The 17593-nt window shown below is 48.2% G+C and overlaps 1 protein-coding gene across 2 annotated transcripts in view; it reads right to left on the bottom strand.

The window, feature by feature from the left end:
• LOC137305703 (cytochrome b-c1 complex subunit 2, mitochondrial-like) overlaps window positions 1-17593 on the bottom strand; it is a 29711-nt gene extending 12118 nt beyond the window's left edge. The window contains exons 1-9 of one of the 2 annotated variants that reach the window (XM_067974619.1): window positions 16980-17593; window positions 13776-13874; window positions 11921-12070; window positions 9926-9990; window positions 9322-9378; window positions 6415-6539; window positions 4737-4834; window positions 3364-3421; window positions 827-922 (exon numbers count right to left, since the gene is read on the bottom strand). In XM_067974619.1, coding sequence (XP_067830720.1) covers window positions 827-922; window positions 3364-3421; window positions 4737-4834; window positions 6415-6539; window positions 9322-9378; window positions 9926-9990; window positions 11921-12070; window positions 13776-13874; window positions 16980-17015 — 784 coding nt within the window. In that variant the 5' untranslated portion in view covers window positions 17016-17593. The remainder of the gene's footprint in view (window positions 1-826; window positions 923-3363; window positions 3422-4736; window positions 4835-6414; window positions 6540-9321; window positions 9379-9925; window positions 9991-11920; window positions 12071-13775; window positions 13875-16979) is intronic. The other variant, XM_067974618.1, reaches the window with a different exon arrangement.

Raw genomic sequence — 17593 nt, 5'->3', positions numbered from 1 at the left:
TTTAATGTAGTAAAACGTCCCAAGGCGCTTCACTGGAGCGATTATCAAACAAAATTTGACACCGAGCCACATAAGGAGATATTAGGGCAGGTCAAAGAGGTAGGTTTCAATGAGCGTTTTAAAGGAGGAGAGGGAGGTAGAGAGGTGGAAGGTTTAAGGAGAGAACTCCAGAGCTTAGAGCTTAGGGCCGAGGCAGCTGAAGGCACGGCTGTCAATGGTGGAGCGATTAAAATCGGGGATGCGCAAGAGGCAAGAATTGGAGGAGCGCAGAGATCTCAGGGGGTTGTAGGGCTGGAGGAGGTTACAGAGATAAGGAGGGACGAGGCCATGGAGGGATTTGAAAACAAGGATGAGAATTTTAAAATCGAGGTGTTCCCAGACCGGGAGCCAATGAGGGTCAACGAGCACAGGGGTGATGGGTGAACGGGACTTGGCGCGGGTTAGGATACGAGCAGCAGAGTTTTGGATGAGCTCAAGTTTACAGAGGGTGCAAGGTGGGAGGCCGGCCAGGAGAGCATCGGAATAGTCGAGTCTGCAGCTAACAAAGGCATGGAGGAGGGTTTGAGCAGCAGGTGGGCTGAGGCAGGGGCACGTCTGCTCATCACATTTCTGATCCCGGCCCCTCTGAAAATCCGAAGAAAGGGGCTTTTAAAAGCACGAGGGGGTCATGGTCCCAACAGCCCCCACCCTCCCCTGCGCTGGGATGACCCAAATACCAGGTGATGGTGCCAGGGCTCATGGACATGGATCTTTCCAAGTCACACTGACCGATGACCAGCAAACAAACTATAAACCAATTCTCCTCCGCCAGTTCCACCCTGCTTACCTCCACAGTATTGGGCTTTGGCCCCTGCATGGCCGTACCCACTCTTACTGCCAAATAGTTCCTGGGCTGCCTTCGTCAGGTGGTCGAGAGTCACACCTGAAAAACCACAGTGAACAGCGATTTAAAAAAAACAACTAGTGGAACCACAATTGTTCACTGTAACAAATGGACCTCTCATGGCATAATGGAAACGGGCACATCAATGGATGAACAGGGTGAGTTTTACCGCTTCAAACTGGCCTATTTAGGTCACCGATAGATGCAACTAAGTCCCACTTTCTCCATTTGAAAACCAATGTATTTATCAGCAGGTTCCCCGACTCCCGTTGGTCTCCAACCCAACGCTAAATATCTGGGCTGCGGGGGCAGTCAATTCTACCGAGTGATTGGGATAGTCAGGCAACAATTAAACCTCCGGAGGATCCAGAATCTGCAAAAACCAATGAAAACCCTCGGTCGCTTGATTGTGCAAAATGATGGCCCCAGTTTCCGCTGACTCCCAAGAAAATTCTGGCAGATGATCGGGGCTTTACTGCACTTGCATTTATACAGCACCGTATCACATCGCAGCACTTCACAGGAGGAACTGCTTTTGAAGGACAGAGGCTGTGCTGAAGTGGTACTTCCTGTAGAACGCTTATAGATTTTGTTTTGACAAATGGTTTTGTTCTCATCGAGGCGAGGGATGGAAGTGCTTTGGTCAGTGTCACTGGCCATCACTCAACACCTTTAGGGTGGAAGAGACCTCACTGCTAATTCCCCTTCAATGAAAGTTACGCAGAGAGACTGGAGAAGCTGGGGTTGTTCTCCTTAGAGCAGAGAAGGTTAAGGGGAAATTTAATAGCGGCGTTCCCCAAGCATGATAGAGTAAATAAAGAGAAACGGTTTCCACTGGCAGAAAGTTCGGTAACCAGAGGACACAGATTTAAGTAATTGGCAAAGGAACCAGAGGGGAGATGAGGAGAATTTTTTTTACGCAGCGAGTTGCTATGATCTGGAATGCGCTGCCTGAAAGGGCGGTGGAAGCAGATTCAATAATAACTTTCAAAAGGGAATTGGATAAATACTTAAAAAGGAAAAAATTTGCAGGGCTTTGGGGAAAGAGCAGGGGAGTGGGACTAATTGGATAGCTCTTTCAAAGAGCCGGCATAGGCACGATGGGCCAAATCGCCTTCTTCTGTGCTGTAGCATTCTATGATGGAACGCTCCTGTTAGGCAATGAGGTGGTCTGTCTAGTGGAACTCATTAATAGGGTCAGCGTGTCTAAACGCCAGGTAAAACCAGCCAGCAAGCCTGGTTCTTCAGATTAGGAATCTAGTGCTCTCTTGCTAAATCTTCCCGAGTCCCTCACACCTATTAACTCTAAGGGGTTGAATTTCCATGTGGATTCTCCTGATTGTCCTCTGTAACTTTGGTGGTTACCCAGGGTTACCATGGACATTCCGCTAAAGTTACGCAGGACAATTGGAGAATCCCCTTGGAAATTCAGTCCCTAAATATCTGCAGCACTCGGTAACCTAGTAGCACCATGTTCTTTTTTTATTCATTCATGGGATGTGGGCGTCGCTGGCGAGGCCGGCATTTATTGCCCATCCCTAATTGCCCTTGAGAAGGTGGTGGTGAGCCGCCTTCTGGAACCGCTGCAGTCCATGTGGTGAATGTTCTCCCATAGTGCTGTTAGGAAAGGAGTTCCAGGATTTTGACCCAGCAATGATGAAGGAATGATGATACATTTCCAAGTCGGGATGGTGTGTGACTTGGAGGGGAACGTGCAGGTGGTGTTGTTCCCATTTGCCTGCTGCTCTTGTCCTTCTAGGTGGTAGAGGCCGCGGGTTTGGGAGGTGCTGTCGAAGAAGCTTTGGCGAGTTGCTGCAGTGCATCCTGTGGATGGTACTCACTGCAGCCACGGTGCGCCGGTGGTGAAGGGAGTGAATGTTTAGGGTGGTGGATGGGGTGTCAATCAAGCGGGCTGCTTTGTCCTGGATGGTGTCGAGCTTCTTGAGTGTTGTTGGAGCTGCACTCATCCAGGCAAGTGGAGAGTATTCCATCACACTCCTGACTTGTGCCTTGTAGATGGTGGAAAGGCTTGCGTCTACACCACTATGCTAAAAGCAATCCCTCCATTTTGCTTTTGCTGTGTACACTTACTTCAGAACATAAGAAATAGGAGCAGGAGTAGGCCATACGGCCCCTCGAGCCTGCTCCACCATTCAATAAGATCATGGCTGATCTTCGACCTCAACTCCACTTTCCCTTAGAGTCCAAAAATCTATCGATCTCAGCCTTGAATATACTCAATGACTGAGCATCCACAGCGCTCTGGGGTAGAGAATTCCAAAGATTCACAACACTCTAAGTGAAGAATTTTCTCCTCATCTCGGTCTTAAATGGCCGGCCTCTTATCCTGAGACTAAGCCCCCTAGTTATAGATTCTCCAGCCAGGGGAAACAACCTCTTAGCGTCTACCCTGTGAAGCCCCCTCAGAATCTTATATGTTTCAATGAGATCACCTCTCATTCTTCTAAACTAACTCTTACCTATTCCTACCAATGCCATCCCTCCGACACAGAAACGCTTCTTGACGTATTCATGAAGCTACAGAAAGGATGTAAAATATACAAACATTAAATTCACACACATTTATAAATGTCACAGATCTAACCAAACAGCAGCAATTAATCCCAGTGTAATTGTAGACCAGTCAGACTGGGCAGGTGAGTAGTTAGACTGAATCCCCATCAGTCAGCAGTTTAAGTGCAATTTTTCTGATCGACTGAACTTTGACTTTGGAGAGCGGAACCAATCCAGGAATCCTTAAAAAGCCACTTTCAGGCGAGCTGAATTCAGACCCAAAGTCGGAACGCTCGTCCCTTGTACCCTGCCATTCAGGAGGCTTAGGCTGCCCACTCCAGCATCGGAAATGTACCGATGGTAGCGGCGGGGAGGATGGGATTCCAAAAGCACGGGACACAGACGGATACAATCGACATTTGTTAAATACTGAGACGCGGTAGCTGCACAGTGCAGGGTTGAAAACAGTAAGAGAGAGGAAACAAAACAGGAAATAGTGAGTAGGTGTTTCAGAAGCCTACAGATTGTAGAAATGTAAGGAGTCGTACAACGCCAGGTTATAGTCCAACAGCTTTATTTGAAATCACAAGCTTTCGGAGCTTTGCTCCTTCGTCAGGTGAGTCTCACCTGACGAAGGAGGAAAGCTCCGAAAGCTCGTGATTTCAAATAAAGCTGTTGGACTATAACCTGGTGTTGTACGACTCCTTACATTTGTCCACATACAGATTGTAGGAGGAGGGTACAAACAAAGAGGGAAATAATTGACGAAAATTATCATGACTACAGCTCGGACTAAATTTCGCTACAAATATAAAGAGACAAGAGGAAAATTTTAATAATTTCTAAAACCAAAACAGCAATGGTCAATGGTGTAACTTCTGGAACAAAGGTCGGAGGATAAAACCGCTGGAATAAAGCCTCTCCTGCAATTCAAGCCCGTTTATCATTCCTCAACATTTCTGTTGTCCTTTCTTGTGTATGAGAAAGGAAACAATGACATGTTTTCAACCATAAATTTAAAAAATAATTCCTGAAAAGGAATGAAAATATGGGGATAAATTTAACATTTCCCTTTCAGACTAAAACTCCAATATGACAAAAATTGGGCAACAAAGAACAGGCATAAAACAATGACTGAATTCCTTGTGAAATCCATAAATAAAATCTGAGAGAAACACATGGGATGAACATACGAAATTGACGGGCAGGAAAACACCAGCTGGTCCATCCATACCGTCCCATAATATGAAGTAACGTTATTTCAAGGACTGACAAAGGCTGGAGGGAGTGGAGAGTTCCAGCTTCGAGCTGCAGCAGAGGATTGCTTTCTTGGGCTCACCTGTTCACAGGTGAACTGACCCAGCATGAAGTCGGGGCAGTAGAGCCGGTTGCAGAGTGTATTGCGATAAGCGACCGCGTGCAGGTTTTCCATTACTCCTGCCAAGAGAATTCACACGATTTTTAAAAACAAACCATCGCAATCGGCAAACTCAAACAAGCAAAGCTCACATCAGCTTTACAGAGCGGGGCCTAACCCCCAACTCCTCCCACTAGAAACCCACAGCTAACTAGGGAATTGGAAATATACTTGAAGAGAAAAAAAATTGCAGGGCTACGGGGACAGAGCAGGGGAGTGGGACGAATTGCATAGCTCTTTCGAAGAGCCAGTACAGGCACGATGGGCTGAATGGCCTCCATCTGTGCTGTATCATTCTATCTAAGGTGTCCGCTTTTATTTTCGCCTCTGCCTCAAGGCACTGACTTGCTGCCAGTACAGCTCCACGAGGGTCTCATGTCTTGCTCACGTAGCCATTCTTTCTCTGTGAACCTACAGGTGAGTTTTGGCAGGATATTCGACTGGGGAGGGTATCACAGACGAGCTCGAGGTCTACACATGCACGCCTTCCAGCACGTGTCACTAGATAGGAATCAGCAGTGGGGATCCTGGCCCAGTTTTCCTCCTCCCTAGTCCAAGGGACACTGAGGCCATGGCAATGTCCCAGCTGCTGCCCTGGTTCAGATCAGCCGTCTCAACAACAACTTGCATTTATATAGCGCCTCTAACAGTAAAACGCCCAAGGCGCTTCAAAGGAGCGATTATTAAACAAAATTTGACACCGAGCCACATAAGGAGATATTAGGACAGGTGACCAAAAACTTGGCCAAAGAGGTAGGTTTTAAGGAGCGTCTTAAAGGAGGAGAGAGAGGCGGAGGGGTTTAGGGAGGGAATTCCAGACCTTAGGGCCTAGACAGCTGAAGGCATGGCCGCCAATGGTGGAGCGATGAAGCCCAAGAGGCCAGAATTGGAGGAATGCAGAGACTCACCACAAACCTGGGACCTGCTTGTCTGTACAGTCCAGCAGCACACCACGCAGTCCACGTACCCTTTGGGTGAGCTATTACAGACATCCTACTTACACGTAAAATCTGCTGCATTAGGGTGGTGTACGGTGTAAGGCTTTAAAGCATTTGAAGTGTGGAGCCAAGGAGTGGTGTGATGTTGGTCAGCCCTTCTCTCACTCAGTCCCAGCGGCACGAGAAGCTGTCGAGATCAGCTCAGGCAATCTGCCCAGGCAGTCTAGCTGAGATCAGTATGTGAGAAACTGCAGTCATGATAGTCCACCTCACCGTGATAGTCCGTGAGCTCTGAACGCACCCACTTCTGTTCACTGTGAATCTTTAGCAAGGTGAGGGATGTTGCTGATGGGGAATGGAGTGGTTTCCATTTCAGGCACCTGGCATCGGCACCAAGCACTCCAAGATCAAGTGCAGTGCGGTTAGATGCAGAGTAAAGCTTCCACTACTCTGCCCCAATAACATGCCTCATTCCCAATCTCAAGAGCACCCTGTACTACATTACTGTGATATTTTTCTATTTCCCACAACCGCTAACCTTGAGCCCAGCATCTAAAGGTGAAAGGTTGGTGTCTAACCCACTTTCCCCCCCACCCATTTTCACTACCGACATCTTTACAAATAAAAATGGTGCGGCTCCCTCCCCAACCACTTTGACTCACTTATCTGTGGTTGATGGTACGCTATTTCTTTCTCTACTTTTAGTCGATCGCTGGTGCTGGCTATCTCCCAGGGCCTGAACTCTGGTGCTATCACTACACTGGCGAGGTACTCCAGCATATCGTCACTGAAAGATGAAAGTAGAAACGCAACATTAGTTCTGCGGGGCTGTGAAGGCTGGAGGTTTTTAATCAATGCAAGTTCTGGCCTTCACAAAATAACACAGCATGGTTCCCTAGACAGCACTGCCACGATCCCCCAAGGTCTAGTGGATAAAGGCACTGCCTAATGCAGCACTAAGCCGCACAGACTAGAGGTCTATGTGCAGTGCCTGTAGATGTGCTACTATTGGCCGTAGCACCTCAGGATAAAGAAGGGATTAGCCAGATTTCCAACTATTGATTGCTATCCAGTGACCTCTACTGGAAATTGCTAGTAAAGAAAGAACCTGCATGCCGTTCACAACATCAGGACATTCCAAAGAGTTTTACAGCCAATGAAGTACTTTTGAAGTGTAGTCACTGTTGTAATGTAGGAAACGCGGCAGCCAATTTGCACACAGCAAGATCCCACAAACAGCCATGTGATCATGACCAGATAATCTGTTTTTAGTGATGTTGGTTGAGGGATGATAATTGGCCAGGACACCGGGGAGAACTCCTCTGCTCTTCTTTGAATAGTGCCATGGGATCTTCTACATCTACCTGATACGTCTCATTTAAAAGATGGCACCTCTGACAGTGCAGCACTCCCTCAACACTGCACTGGACTGTTAGTCTAGTTTATGTGCTCAAGTCTCTGGAGTGGGACTTGAACTCAAAACCTTCTGATTCAGAGGAGAGAGTGCTACCCACTGAGCCACGGGTGTATGTGGATATTGGGTATGAACGAGATGGGGCTTAGCTGTGATGCCTTCCATAGCCAAATACCTTCGACACTCATTGTCTCGGCTCACATGTGAAGAATAGCCCAAGAATGACAAATATACACGGAATGGGGGATCCAGAGTGTGAGGAGGAATTAAGACGTTCTGCGAGGGAAACTACTGAAAGAGGCAATACTAAGAGCTTGTGAGATACACGGGCAATAGAGAGATGCTCAGTGAGGGGGAAATCAAGATTAACAGACACAAAGACAAACTGGAATATTTCCTTAATGGTGAGAGACTAGGAACTTTAGACCAAAAGGATTTGGGTGTTTACGTACACAAATCATTAAAAGCTACTGCACAGGTACAAAAAGTAATCAAAAAGGCTAATGGAATGTTGGCCTTTATCTCAAGGGGGTGGGAATACAAAGGAGAGGAAGTGATGCTTCAGTTGTCCAGAGCCTTGGTCAGACCCCATCTGGAGAACCGGGTTCAGTTCTGGGCACCGCACCTCAGGAATGATATACTGGCCTTGTAAGTGGTACAGCGCTGATTCACCAGAATAATACCATGGCTTAAAGGGTTAAATTATGAGGACAGTTTGCATAAATTTGGCTTGTATTTCTTTGAGTTTAAAAAGGTGAGGTGATCTAATTGAGGTGTAAATTAGGCCGGGTAGAGAGAGAGAAACTATTTCCTCCGGTGGGGGAATCCAGAACAAGGGGGCATAATTTTAAATTAGAGCTGGGCCATTTAGGAGTGGAATCAGGAAGCTCTTTGTCACACAAAGGGTAGTGGAAATCTGGAACTCTCTCCTCCAAAAGGCTCTGGATGCTGGGGGACAATTGAAATTTTCAAGATTGAGATCGATAGATTTTTGTTAGGTAAGGGTATCAAGGGATTATGGAGCTAATGGTGGGCAAATGGAGTTGAAGTACAGATCAGCCATGACCTAATTGAATGATGCAACAGGCTCGAGGGGCTAAGTGACCTAATGTTCCTATATTGATAAATAAAGGCTTGCTTATTTTTATAAGCTACACTTTATATAGAACTGCATTACAAGGCATTAAACTTATTAAAGGCACAAAAAAATGAAGTCCAAAAAATTGAAATTCATTTCATGACACTACATACAGTAAAGTAAATGTCCCTGATTCTGAAGTTTGCAGCTTAGAGGTAGTGTGAGCGCTGCAAGGATAAATGCCCTCGGACCGCGATGGTTCTTTACGGAAAGCCAGAGCTGGGGTGTTGCAGCTGTATACGGGAGAGCTGGGGCCTGAAATCCTAAACTGGCCCCTAGACTCGACTATTCTAATCCTCTCCTGGCTGGCCTCCCACCCTCTAAAGCTTGTGCTCATCTAAAACTCTGCTGCCCGTGTCCTAACTCGCACCAAGTCCCGTTCACCCATCATCCCTGTGGTCCCTCTCATCCTTGTGTTCAAATCCTTCCATGGCCTGGCCACTCCCTATCTCTGTAACCTCCTCCAGTCCTACAACCCTCCAAGATCTCTGCGCTCCTCCTCTTCCGCATCCTCGATTTTAATCGATCCACCATTGGCGGCCGTGCCTTCAGCTGCCTAGGCCCTAAGCTCTGGAATTCCCCCCCTAAATCTCTCCCCCTCTCTCCTCCTTTAAGTTGCTCCTTAAAACCTACCTCTTTGACCTCACCTGTCCTGGTATCTCTTTACGTGGCTTGGTGTCAAATTTTGTTTGATAATCGCTCCTGTGAGGCGCCTTGGGACGTTTTACCAAGTTAAAGGCGCTATATAAATGCAAGTTGTTGTTGTTGTCTACAAGCAGCCCAATAATACCAGGTCACTGACTGAAAGAATGATGTTGCAACCCACAGACCTCAAACGGACGCCTCTTCAGGAGACGGGACACTCCTGCACCTCTGTCTGATCCGAATTTAAACCCTGGCCTTTACTGGGACGGAGGAAGTGGCAACATGTCACCGTAGGCCGGTGTGCTACCTGCTCTCTGCAACATTCCGGCACAATTCTTTTGTATTTTTTTCTGGCTAGGAAACTGTACTCACATATAATCACGCAGGCATTCCACGCTGTACATCATACAGTCCCTTGTTGAAGTCACGCTGAAAAAACACACAACAGAGACTCTAATTATGCTAGTGTAAAAAATCTGAAAAGTGCCCCAAATATTAGCCTGTTCAATCATTCCCCCATCACCGTGCCTTTGGAACTCCTGGATTTTCATAGCACCAGTCACTAACTGCTCATTTCTTTTTTCTCCTAATTCTAGGTCATGAATCCACTGGAGGCAGCAGCCCTCTGGTAGCACAAGTGGCCCATTCTTCACGTAGACTGTAAGTGTTGGCAGGCTATTTGGCAGTGAGAGGCTTCGCCCGACGTCGCTGGGTGGGAATTAGGAATAAGGACCCTGGTTGATTTCTCGTCCCTGCCCGAGCCAAGGGACACTGAGGTCATTGCAGCACCTCCACTGGAGCTCCCGCGCTCGAGATCAGCGAAATCAGCACAGGCCAGGGCTCAACCCAGAGACTTTCTGGTCTGTATGGCTTAACAACACAGCACACAGCGCATCTACCAACTGAGCTATGGGGTGAGCCCAATGGTTCATTTCAATATGCATCAAAGCACAGCTTAGAAAAGAGAAATGATTACCGTAAGTTTCCACCAACAGCTTCGACAGCACGAGTCAACTTGAATGAACTGGCTCCCCTGGAGGTCTGTAAAAGGATATAATTCTTCAGTCAACGGCACAGTCTAACAACAAGCATGAAAAGTGATCGCCCCCAGTGAGGTTTGTATCCGGTTGCCTTGGTATCTGATGATGTACTTGGGGGGGTTAAAGTTCACGGATTACATATGCACCCTACAGGTCACAGAAGTACTATTGCACCTCATTTGGAGTATTGTGTTCAGTTCTGGGCGCCCCACCATAGGAAGGATGTACAGGCCTTGGAGTGAAGCCCAGTGATAATTCTCCAGGGTGTAGATGGGATGACAGGACTGAGGTGTGATACAAGACTCGGTAAACTTGGATTATTTACACATGGACTTTTTTTCTAAAAAACATCTGTTGGTTTTTACTGCCTTTTAAAAAATTTGTGTTCCTCAGTGCACCATCCTGTGCCCTAGAATGACATCTTTAAGGGCAGTTACATTGAGTCTAAAGCACAGAAACAGGCCATTCGGCCCAACTGGTATATGCCAGTGTTTATGCTCCACACCAGCCTCCTCCTACTTCACTTCATCTCATCCTATCAGCATATCCTGCAATTCCTTTCTCCCTCATGAGTTTATCTAGCTTCCCCTTAAATGCATCTATGCTATTTGCCTCAACTACTCCTTGTGGCAGTGAGTTCCACATCCTTACCACTCTTTGGGTAAATAATTTCTCCTGAATTCCCTATTGGATTTATTATATATTTTATATTTATGACCTCTAGATTAGGACTCCCCCGCAAGTGGAAACATTTTCTCTACATCAACCTATCAAACCATTTCATTATCATAAAGGCCTCTATTAAGTCACCCCTCAGCTTTCTCTTTTCTAGAGAAAAGAGCACCAGTTTGTTCAGTCTTTCCTGTTAAGTGTATTCTCACAGTTCTGGAATCATCCTTGTGAACCTTTTTTGCACCTTCTCCAATGCCTCTATATCCTTTTTATAATGTGGAGACCAGAACTGTTCATAGTACTCCAAGTGTGGTCTAACCAAGGTTCTGTACAAGTTTAACATAACTTCTCTGCCTTTCAATTTTATTCCTCCAGAAATGAACCCCAGTGCTTGGTTTGCTTTTTTTATAGCCTTATTAACCTGTGTCGCTACTTTTAGTGATTTGTGTATCTGTCCCCCCAGATCCTTTTGCTTCTCTATCCCATTTAGACTCTTATTGTCCCAAGCAGTACGTGGCCTCCTTATTCTTCCTACCAAAATGCACCCACCTCACTCTTACCTATATTGAAATTCATTTTCCAATTATATGCCCATTCTGCAAGTTTATTAATGTGTTCTTGTATTTTGTCGCATTCTTCCTTTGTATTAACGACACCCTTCAACTTGGTGTTGTGTGCTAGCTCAGTGCGCCATCCTGCTCCCTAGAATGACAGCTTTAAGGAGGTGAGGTGGATGATGATAAATAATCACGAGATATCCCACTCAGGACCAGTCAAGAAATGGCAAAACTATGGAGTGAAGGGCAGCTTTATTCTGTGAGTACCATTAGGGAAAAAAAGTGTTACAACCTGCAGGATAGCAGGGTGCCCCATTCACCTCTGGGGCTGTGACCAGCCTTATTTAAAGCATCAGTACCAGTACACTACAGCAAAGTAAGTCACACAAGCCACTTTGTTGTGCTAATAACACTACATAGAACCTACAGCACAGGAACAGGCCATTCGGCCCAACTGGTTCATGCTGGTGTTTTTGCTCCACACGAGCTTACGTGTGTGATACTCTTAACTCATCACCTCAATTCGCTCCCAGCACTGGCACTTGGCGCTGCTGTTATACAAGCACGCGGTGCTAATTCCTGCCACATCTCAACTTGGGAAAGGCAACATCTCCAACTGTACTGGGAGCTTTTTACAGTCCAAGTGGACGTAGCCTGAAATTTCTCACACCCACCTATTATTATTGTAAAGACGATACTCACCAGGTTGGATGCCACCCTGAGGCAATGTGTGATGCCCAGGTTGCCAGCATCTTCATATCTACTCCCGGCATTCACAAAGATGCCCACTTTGGACACTGGACTGTAATTCTCCAGTGCGGCGATCACCAGTCCATTGCGAAGCTTACTGGTCTGGGAAGGGAAAAAAGCACTCAGCATTGTTAGAATAAGGTGGCAGTTTAACCTCACTTGCACCGTTTCTGTTCAGCTCAGCTCCTCTCTGACTCCATGGGAATGGTACAACACACAGGCAGAACCCTGAGCATCTGATTTGCAATTATGGCCTCACACTGCAACTTAATGAAAAAGGAACATGAACCTAGGGACAAAATTACTTTACAATAAACATACATAAGCACCTCTGACCAGCAGTACTAACGTAAGCGTCACGAGTATTTAGACACACAGGTAAGTGAAACATTTAAAGTAATTGGTAGAAGGATTAGAGGGGAGCTGAGGAGAAAATTTTTCACCCAGAGGGTGGTGGGGGTCTGGAACTCACTGCCTGAAAGGGTGGTAGAGGCAGAAACCCTCAACTCATTTAAAAAGTACTTGGATGTGCACTTGAAGTGCCGTGACCTACAGGGCTACAGACCAAGTGCTGGAAGTCGGGATTAAGCTGGATAGCTCTTTTGCAGCCGGCATGGACATGATGGGCCGAATGGCCTCCTTCTGTGCCGTAACTTTCTATGATTATACCCCTCACAGTGGTATAATGTTTCACTTACCTGTGAGATGCAGTGGTGGAAGCAGATTCACTAGTGACTTTCAAAAGGGAATTGGATATATACTTGAAAAGGAAAAGTGTGCAGGGCTATGGGGAAAAGAGCAGGGGAGTGGGACTAATTGGATAGCTCTTTGAAAGAGCCAGCACAGGCGTGATGGGCCGAATGGCCTCCTTCTGCACTGTATGACGCTATGATTCAGTATTTTATGGCAAATTAGTTTCATGCACATGGTGGGTTTTTAAAATCCTTGCACATACAATCCTCTGATGGCTCAGGGGGTTATTCAGTGAGCAGATCCATACACACCAGGAAGTCTTCCAATCCCTCTGTAGTCTTACCTCACCCTACCTGAGCTACCCTCTCCAATCAGACACTTACCCAAAATCTCCGCGCTCTGACTTGCAATAACTGCTCATTGCTCCCCTCCCTCCGCCCCATCTGAGGCCATTCTTTTAATCACTATACTCCCTCAGGAATGCTCTCCCAAAACCTCACTGCTTCCCCTCCTGACTTCAAAAGCCCTGATCTTGGACCCAGCCTTCAGTCTCCTTCTCCTACGTATACTCCTTTATCCTGCTCAGTATTCCCTTGTAGCCTTGTTAAGTGCTCAGAGGTGTTGCTTTTACTTTTTTTAAATTTCAAAATATACTTTATTTCATAGAATTTAAAGATACACACAGTTCAATGTAAACATCACAATTCCAAACCAATACAGTTCAAACCAATACAATACAGATCATACACAATATGATCCCAATATTACAATTCAAGCTCAGCACATTTCTTATGATTCATGGTGTACAATACAAAGTGGGGTGGCCTTTCCCCATAGAGCCTTTGCATAGGCCGCACCTCGCTTCAGTGCGTCCCGCAGCACGTACTCCTGGACCTACGGGTGTGCCAGTCGGCAACACACGGTTGTGGACAGCTCCGTCAGCTGGAAGACCAGCAGGTTTCGGGCGGACCAAAGGGCCTCCTTCACCGAGTTGATTGTCTTCCAGCCGGAGTTGATATCTGTCTTGGTGTGTGTCCCGGGGAACAGCCCGTAGAGCACAGTGTCCTGTATTTCTTTTACACATCGAGCCCTATACAAATGTGTCACACTGTACCTGAACATTTTGAGGCTGAAGTTTTCTGGAAGCTGCTGGACTCTTTACACCTTTAAGGGAATGCGAGGGAGGAGTGGTGTGTGCTGAATAATATCGCCTCTGAAAACATGACAGGAATAATTAGGACAGATCACTGCAGTAACAAACAGGCAGAATCCAGCAATAGGGGACAATGCAACTCCGATGTAAAGGGTTCCTAGTCAAAGTAGGGCAGCACTCTGGGGTCCTCACACACCAGGACGGGCTTGTGCTTGGATTTACGATGCAGTTTCCCTCACAACAAGATCCCAGACTGAGCCATAGGATCATTGGGGCGGGGGGAGATGGGTGGAGGCCAAGTGCTTACCCGCAGGAGGGACTGGAGGCTTGACTGATACTGAACTTTACAGCTGGCATTTGCATCCAGAACAGTGAAGGATCCTGATCGGTGCTCAGATGGCCAGACACAAGCTTGTTGTGCATGATAGAGATCAAAATCTCACCTTGCAAACTTGCGCCAGCCACTCTGCGGCACTAATACACGAGTGGGTATCACAGTGCAGCTGTGCACCAATGGGTCACACAGTGCACCAATACACCAATGGGTCACACAGTGCACCAATACACCAATGGGTCACACAGTGCACCAATATACCAATGGGTCTCACGGTGCACTAATGCACCAATGGGTCTCACGGTGCACCAATGCACCAATGGGTCTCACAGTGCACCAATACACCAATGGGTCTCACGGTGCACTAATGCACCAATGGGTCTCACGGTGCACCAATATACCAATGGGTCTCACGGTGCACCAATGCACCAATGGGTCTCACGGTGCACCAATGCACCAATGGGTCTCACGGTGCACCAATGCACCAATGGGTCTCACGGTGCACCAATGCACCAATGGGTCTCACGGTGCACCAATGCACCAATGGGTCTCACGGTGCACCAATATACCAATGGGTCTCACGGTGCACCAATACACCAATGGGTCTCACGGTGCACCAATACACCAATGGGTCTCACGGTGCACCAATATACCAATGGGTCTCACGGTGCACCAATACACCAATGGGTCTCACGGTGCACCAATACGTCTCACGGTGCACCAATACACCAATGGGTCTCACGCTGCACTAATGCACCAATGGGTCTCACGCTGCACTAATGCACCAATGGGTCTCACGCTGCACTAATGCACCAATGGGTCTCACGCTGCACTAATGCACCAATGGGTCTCACGCTGCACTAATGCACCAATGGGTCCCACAGTGAACCAATGGGTCTCACAGTGCACTAATGCACCAATGGGTCTCACGCTGCACTAATGCACCAATGGGTCTCACGCTGCACTAATGCACCAATGGGTCTCACGGTGCACTAATGCACCAATGGGTCTCACGGTGCACTAATGTACCTCTGTGCGATAAAATGTAGTAATCTCAGTTGAGTGCCTAATGGCCAGAGGAGCACACTGCCAAACTGCTAACAATGCAGCAATCCTAGTTGCAATGGTTTCAGTCGGGACCCAGAAGAAGTAGAAGTCCATACAGCTGCTTACAGTGACAAAACAGGAAAAATCAAACATCCCCCACCTCAGGGGAGGTGGGTGTGAACACTCTCAACTGCTTCAATCCCCACTCCAAAACACTATATTAAAAGAAACACCTCCATTTCAAGTCATAGCCCCAGGTATGTATTTTTCGGTTCCCAATGCCACCTGCTCAGGCAGATTTTCATGGTGCTTGTTCTCGGTTGATAAGATCGATCTGAAAGGAGTGTTTATAGAGAGTAACTCAACAGCAGAAAAGTATTCCTCCGAAGGTTGTTTGAGCAGCTAATGCAAAGGAGCCCCATTTGTATTTTAACAAACTGTGAGACCCAGGGCTGTATTAGCACAGTGTGAGATATATTGGTGTGTCACATTATCCTACGTTAAAGGCACTATATAAATGCAAGTTGTGTTGGATGCCAATCCTTGTCTAAGGTTAGTTGTCAGTCAAGGCTCCGGTTTCACCAGTGGGTCAGTACCATTGCTATGATTGAGACTAGGAATGGGCACAGTAGTTACTGCTCCTGTGGGGAGTTTTGGGTGGGAAGCTCCTATACCACTTCCTGGTGCAAAGCTGTGGGAGGGGCTCTGCCCCGTTGCAGAGGGAGGGCTTTCGTGCCCTGCCTTCAGCAGAGGTCTGTTCTTGGCCAACCCATTCCACCCCAGTACAGGGAGGGTTCCTCTCCCTAGTATAGGAGTTCCTGTCCCTTCTCCCAGGGTCTTGGTCCCTGACCCCTTAGTGAAAGGTGGCCCCTGACCCTTCGCCCCTGTCTCTGGCTCCCCTGCTCCTGTAAAGGGGTCCATTTCCTTCCTCCCATTCAAGGGAGTCATTGTCACCTCTGCTTCCCTCAGAACATGTGGTCGCAGTCCCTGCCTCTTCCCCAGTACAAGGGCCCCTGTCCCTGCCCCTCCCCCCAGTACAAGAGCCCCTGTCCCTGCCCCTCCCCCCAGTACAAGAGCCCCTGTCCCTGCCCCTCCCCCCAGTACAAGAGCCCCTGTCCCTGCCCCTCCCCCCAGTACAAGAGCCCCTGTCCCTGCCCCTCCCCCCAGTACAAGAGCCCCTGTCCCTGCCCCTCCCCCCAGTACAAGAGCCCCTGTCCCTGCCCCTCCCCCCAGTACAAGAGCCCCTGTCCCTGCCCCTCCCCCCAGTACAAGAGCCCCTGTCCCTGCCCCTCCCCCCAGTACAAGAGCCCCTGTCCCTGCCCCTCCCCCCAGTACAAGAGCCCCTGTCCCTGCCCCTCCCCCCAGTACAAGACCCCCTGAACCTGCCCCCTCCCCAGTGCAAGGGCCCCTGTCCCCTTCCCCCGAATGAGGGTCCCTGTCCCCTCCCCTCACTATGGGGGTCCCTGTCCCCTGCCCCAGTATGGGGGTCCCTGTCCCCTCCCCCCAGTATGAGGCCCCCTGTCCCCTCCCCCCAGTATGAGGCCCCCTGTCCCCTCCCCCCAGTATGAGGCCCCCTGTCCCCTCCCCCCAGTATGAGGCCCCCTGTCCCCTCCCCCCAGTATGAGGCCCCCTGTCCCACCGCCAATATGAGGGTCCCTCTCCCTCTCCAAATATGAGAGTCCCTGTCCCTTCCCCCCAGTGACCGGGAGACCAAACCGCAGGCGGCCCGCATCTCCCGCCCCGCGGCCCCGGTTGAGTCTCAGTATTTGGGGCCGGGGACTCACACAGACGCGGCCCAACAGGCGGGCGGACACCGCCATCCGCGACCTCCCCGCTCGGCCCAGCCCGCTCCGCGAAGCGCTGCCTCTTAAAGGCGAAGGCAAAAATTTCGACGGCGACAAATATTCTTAAAGGCGGTGGGCTTTAAATTCTCAAATACATCCACAACATTGGGAAATTAGTTGGAGAAAGTTCAACTCAGATAAGTTCAAGGCGGTGGGGAAATTCACGGCAGGGCAATTAATAAATGTCATTTTCTGTATAGAGTCTAAGGATTTTTTGGGCTTAAGGGGAAAGAGCAGGAGAGGGTCTACTTTCCAAGAGCTGGCACACAATGGGCCAAATGGCCTCCTTTTGTAAGATTCTATGATAAATGGAAGGAGACAGTTTATTATACAGTTGCCCATCTAAAAGGAAGAAACACTTGCATTCATATAGCACCTTTCACAACCTCGGGACACCCCAAAGGACTTTACAGCCAATGAAGTGTAGTCAGTGTCTATATTAAATATCTTGTGCCCAGTACACACATCCTCCATAAACTTCAGCTCATCCAAAACTCTGCTGCCCGTATCTTAACTCGCACCAAGTCCCGTTCACCCATCACCCCCTGTGCTCA

The sequence above is a fragment of the Heptranchias perlo genome, chromosome 40, assembly GCF_035084215.1.
Source record: "Heptranchias perlo isolate sHepPer1 chromosome 40, sHepPer1.hap1, whole genome shotgun sequence".
NCBI classification, from domain to species: Eukaryota; Metazoa; Chordata; class Chondrichthyes; order Hexanchiformes; family Hexanchidae; genus Heptranchias; species Heptranchias perlo.
The sequence above is the reverse complement of the archived record's forward strand: the minus strand, read 5'-3'. Positions and strand labels throughout refer to the sequence as shown.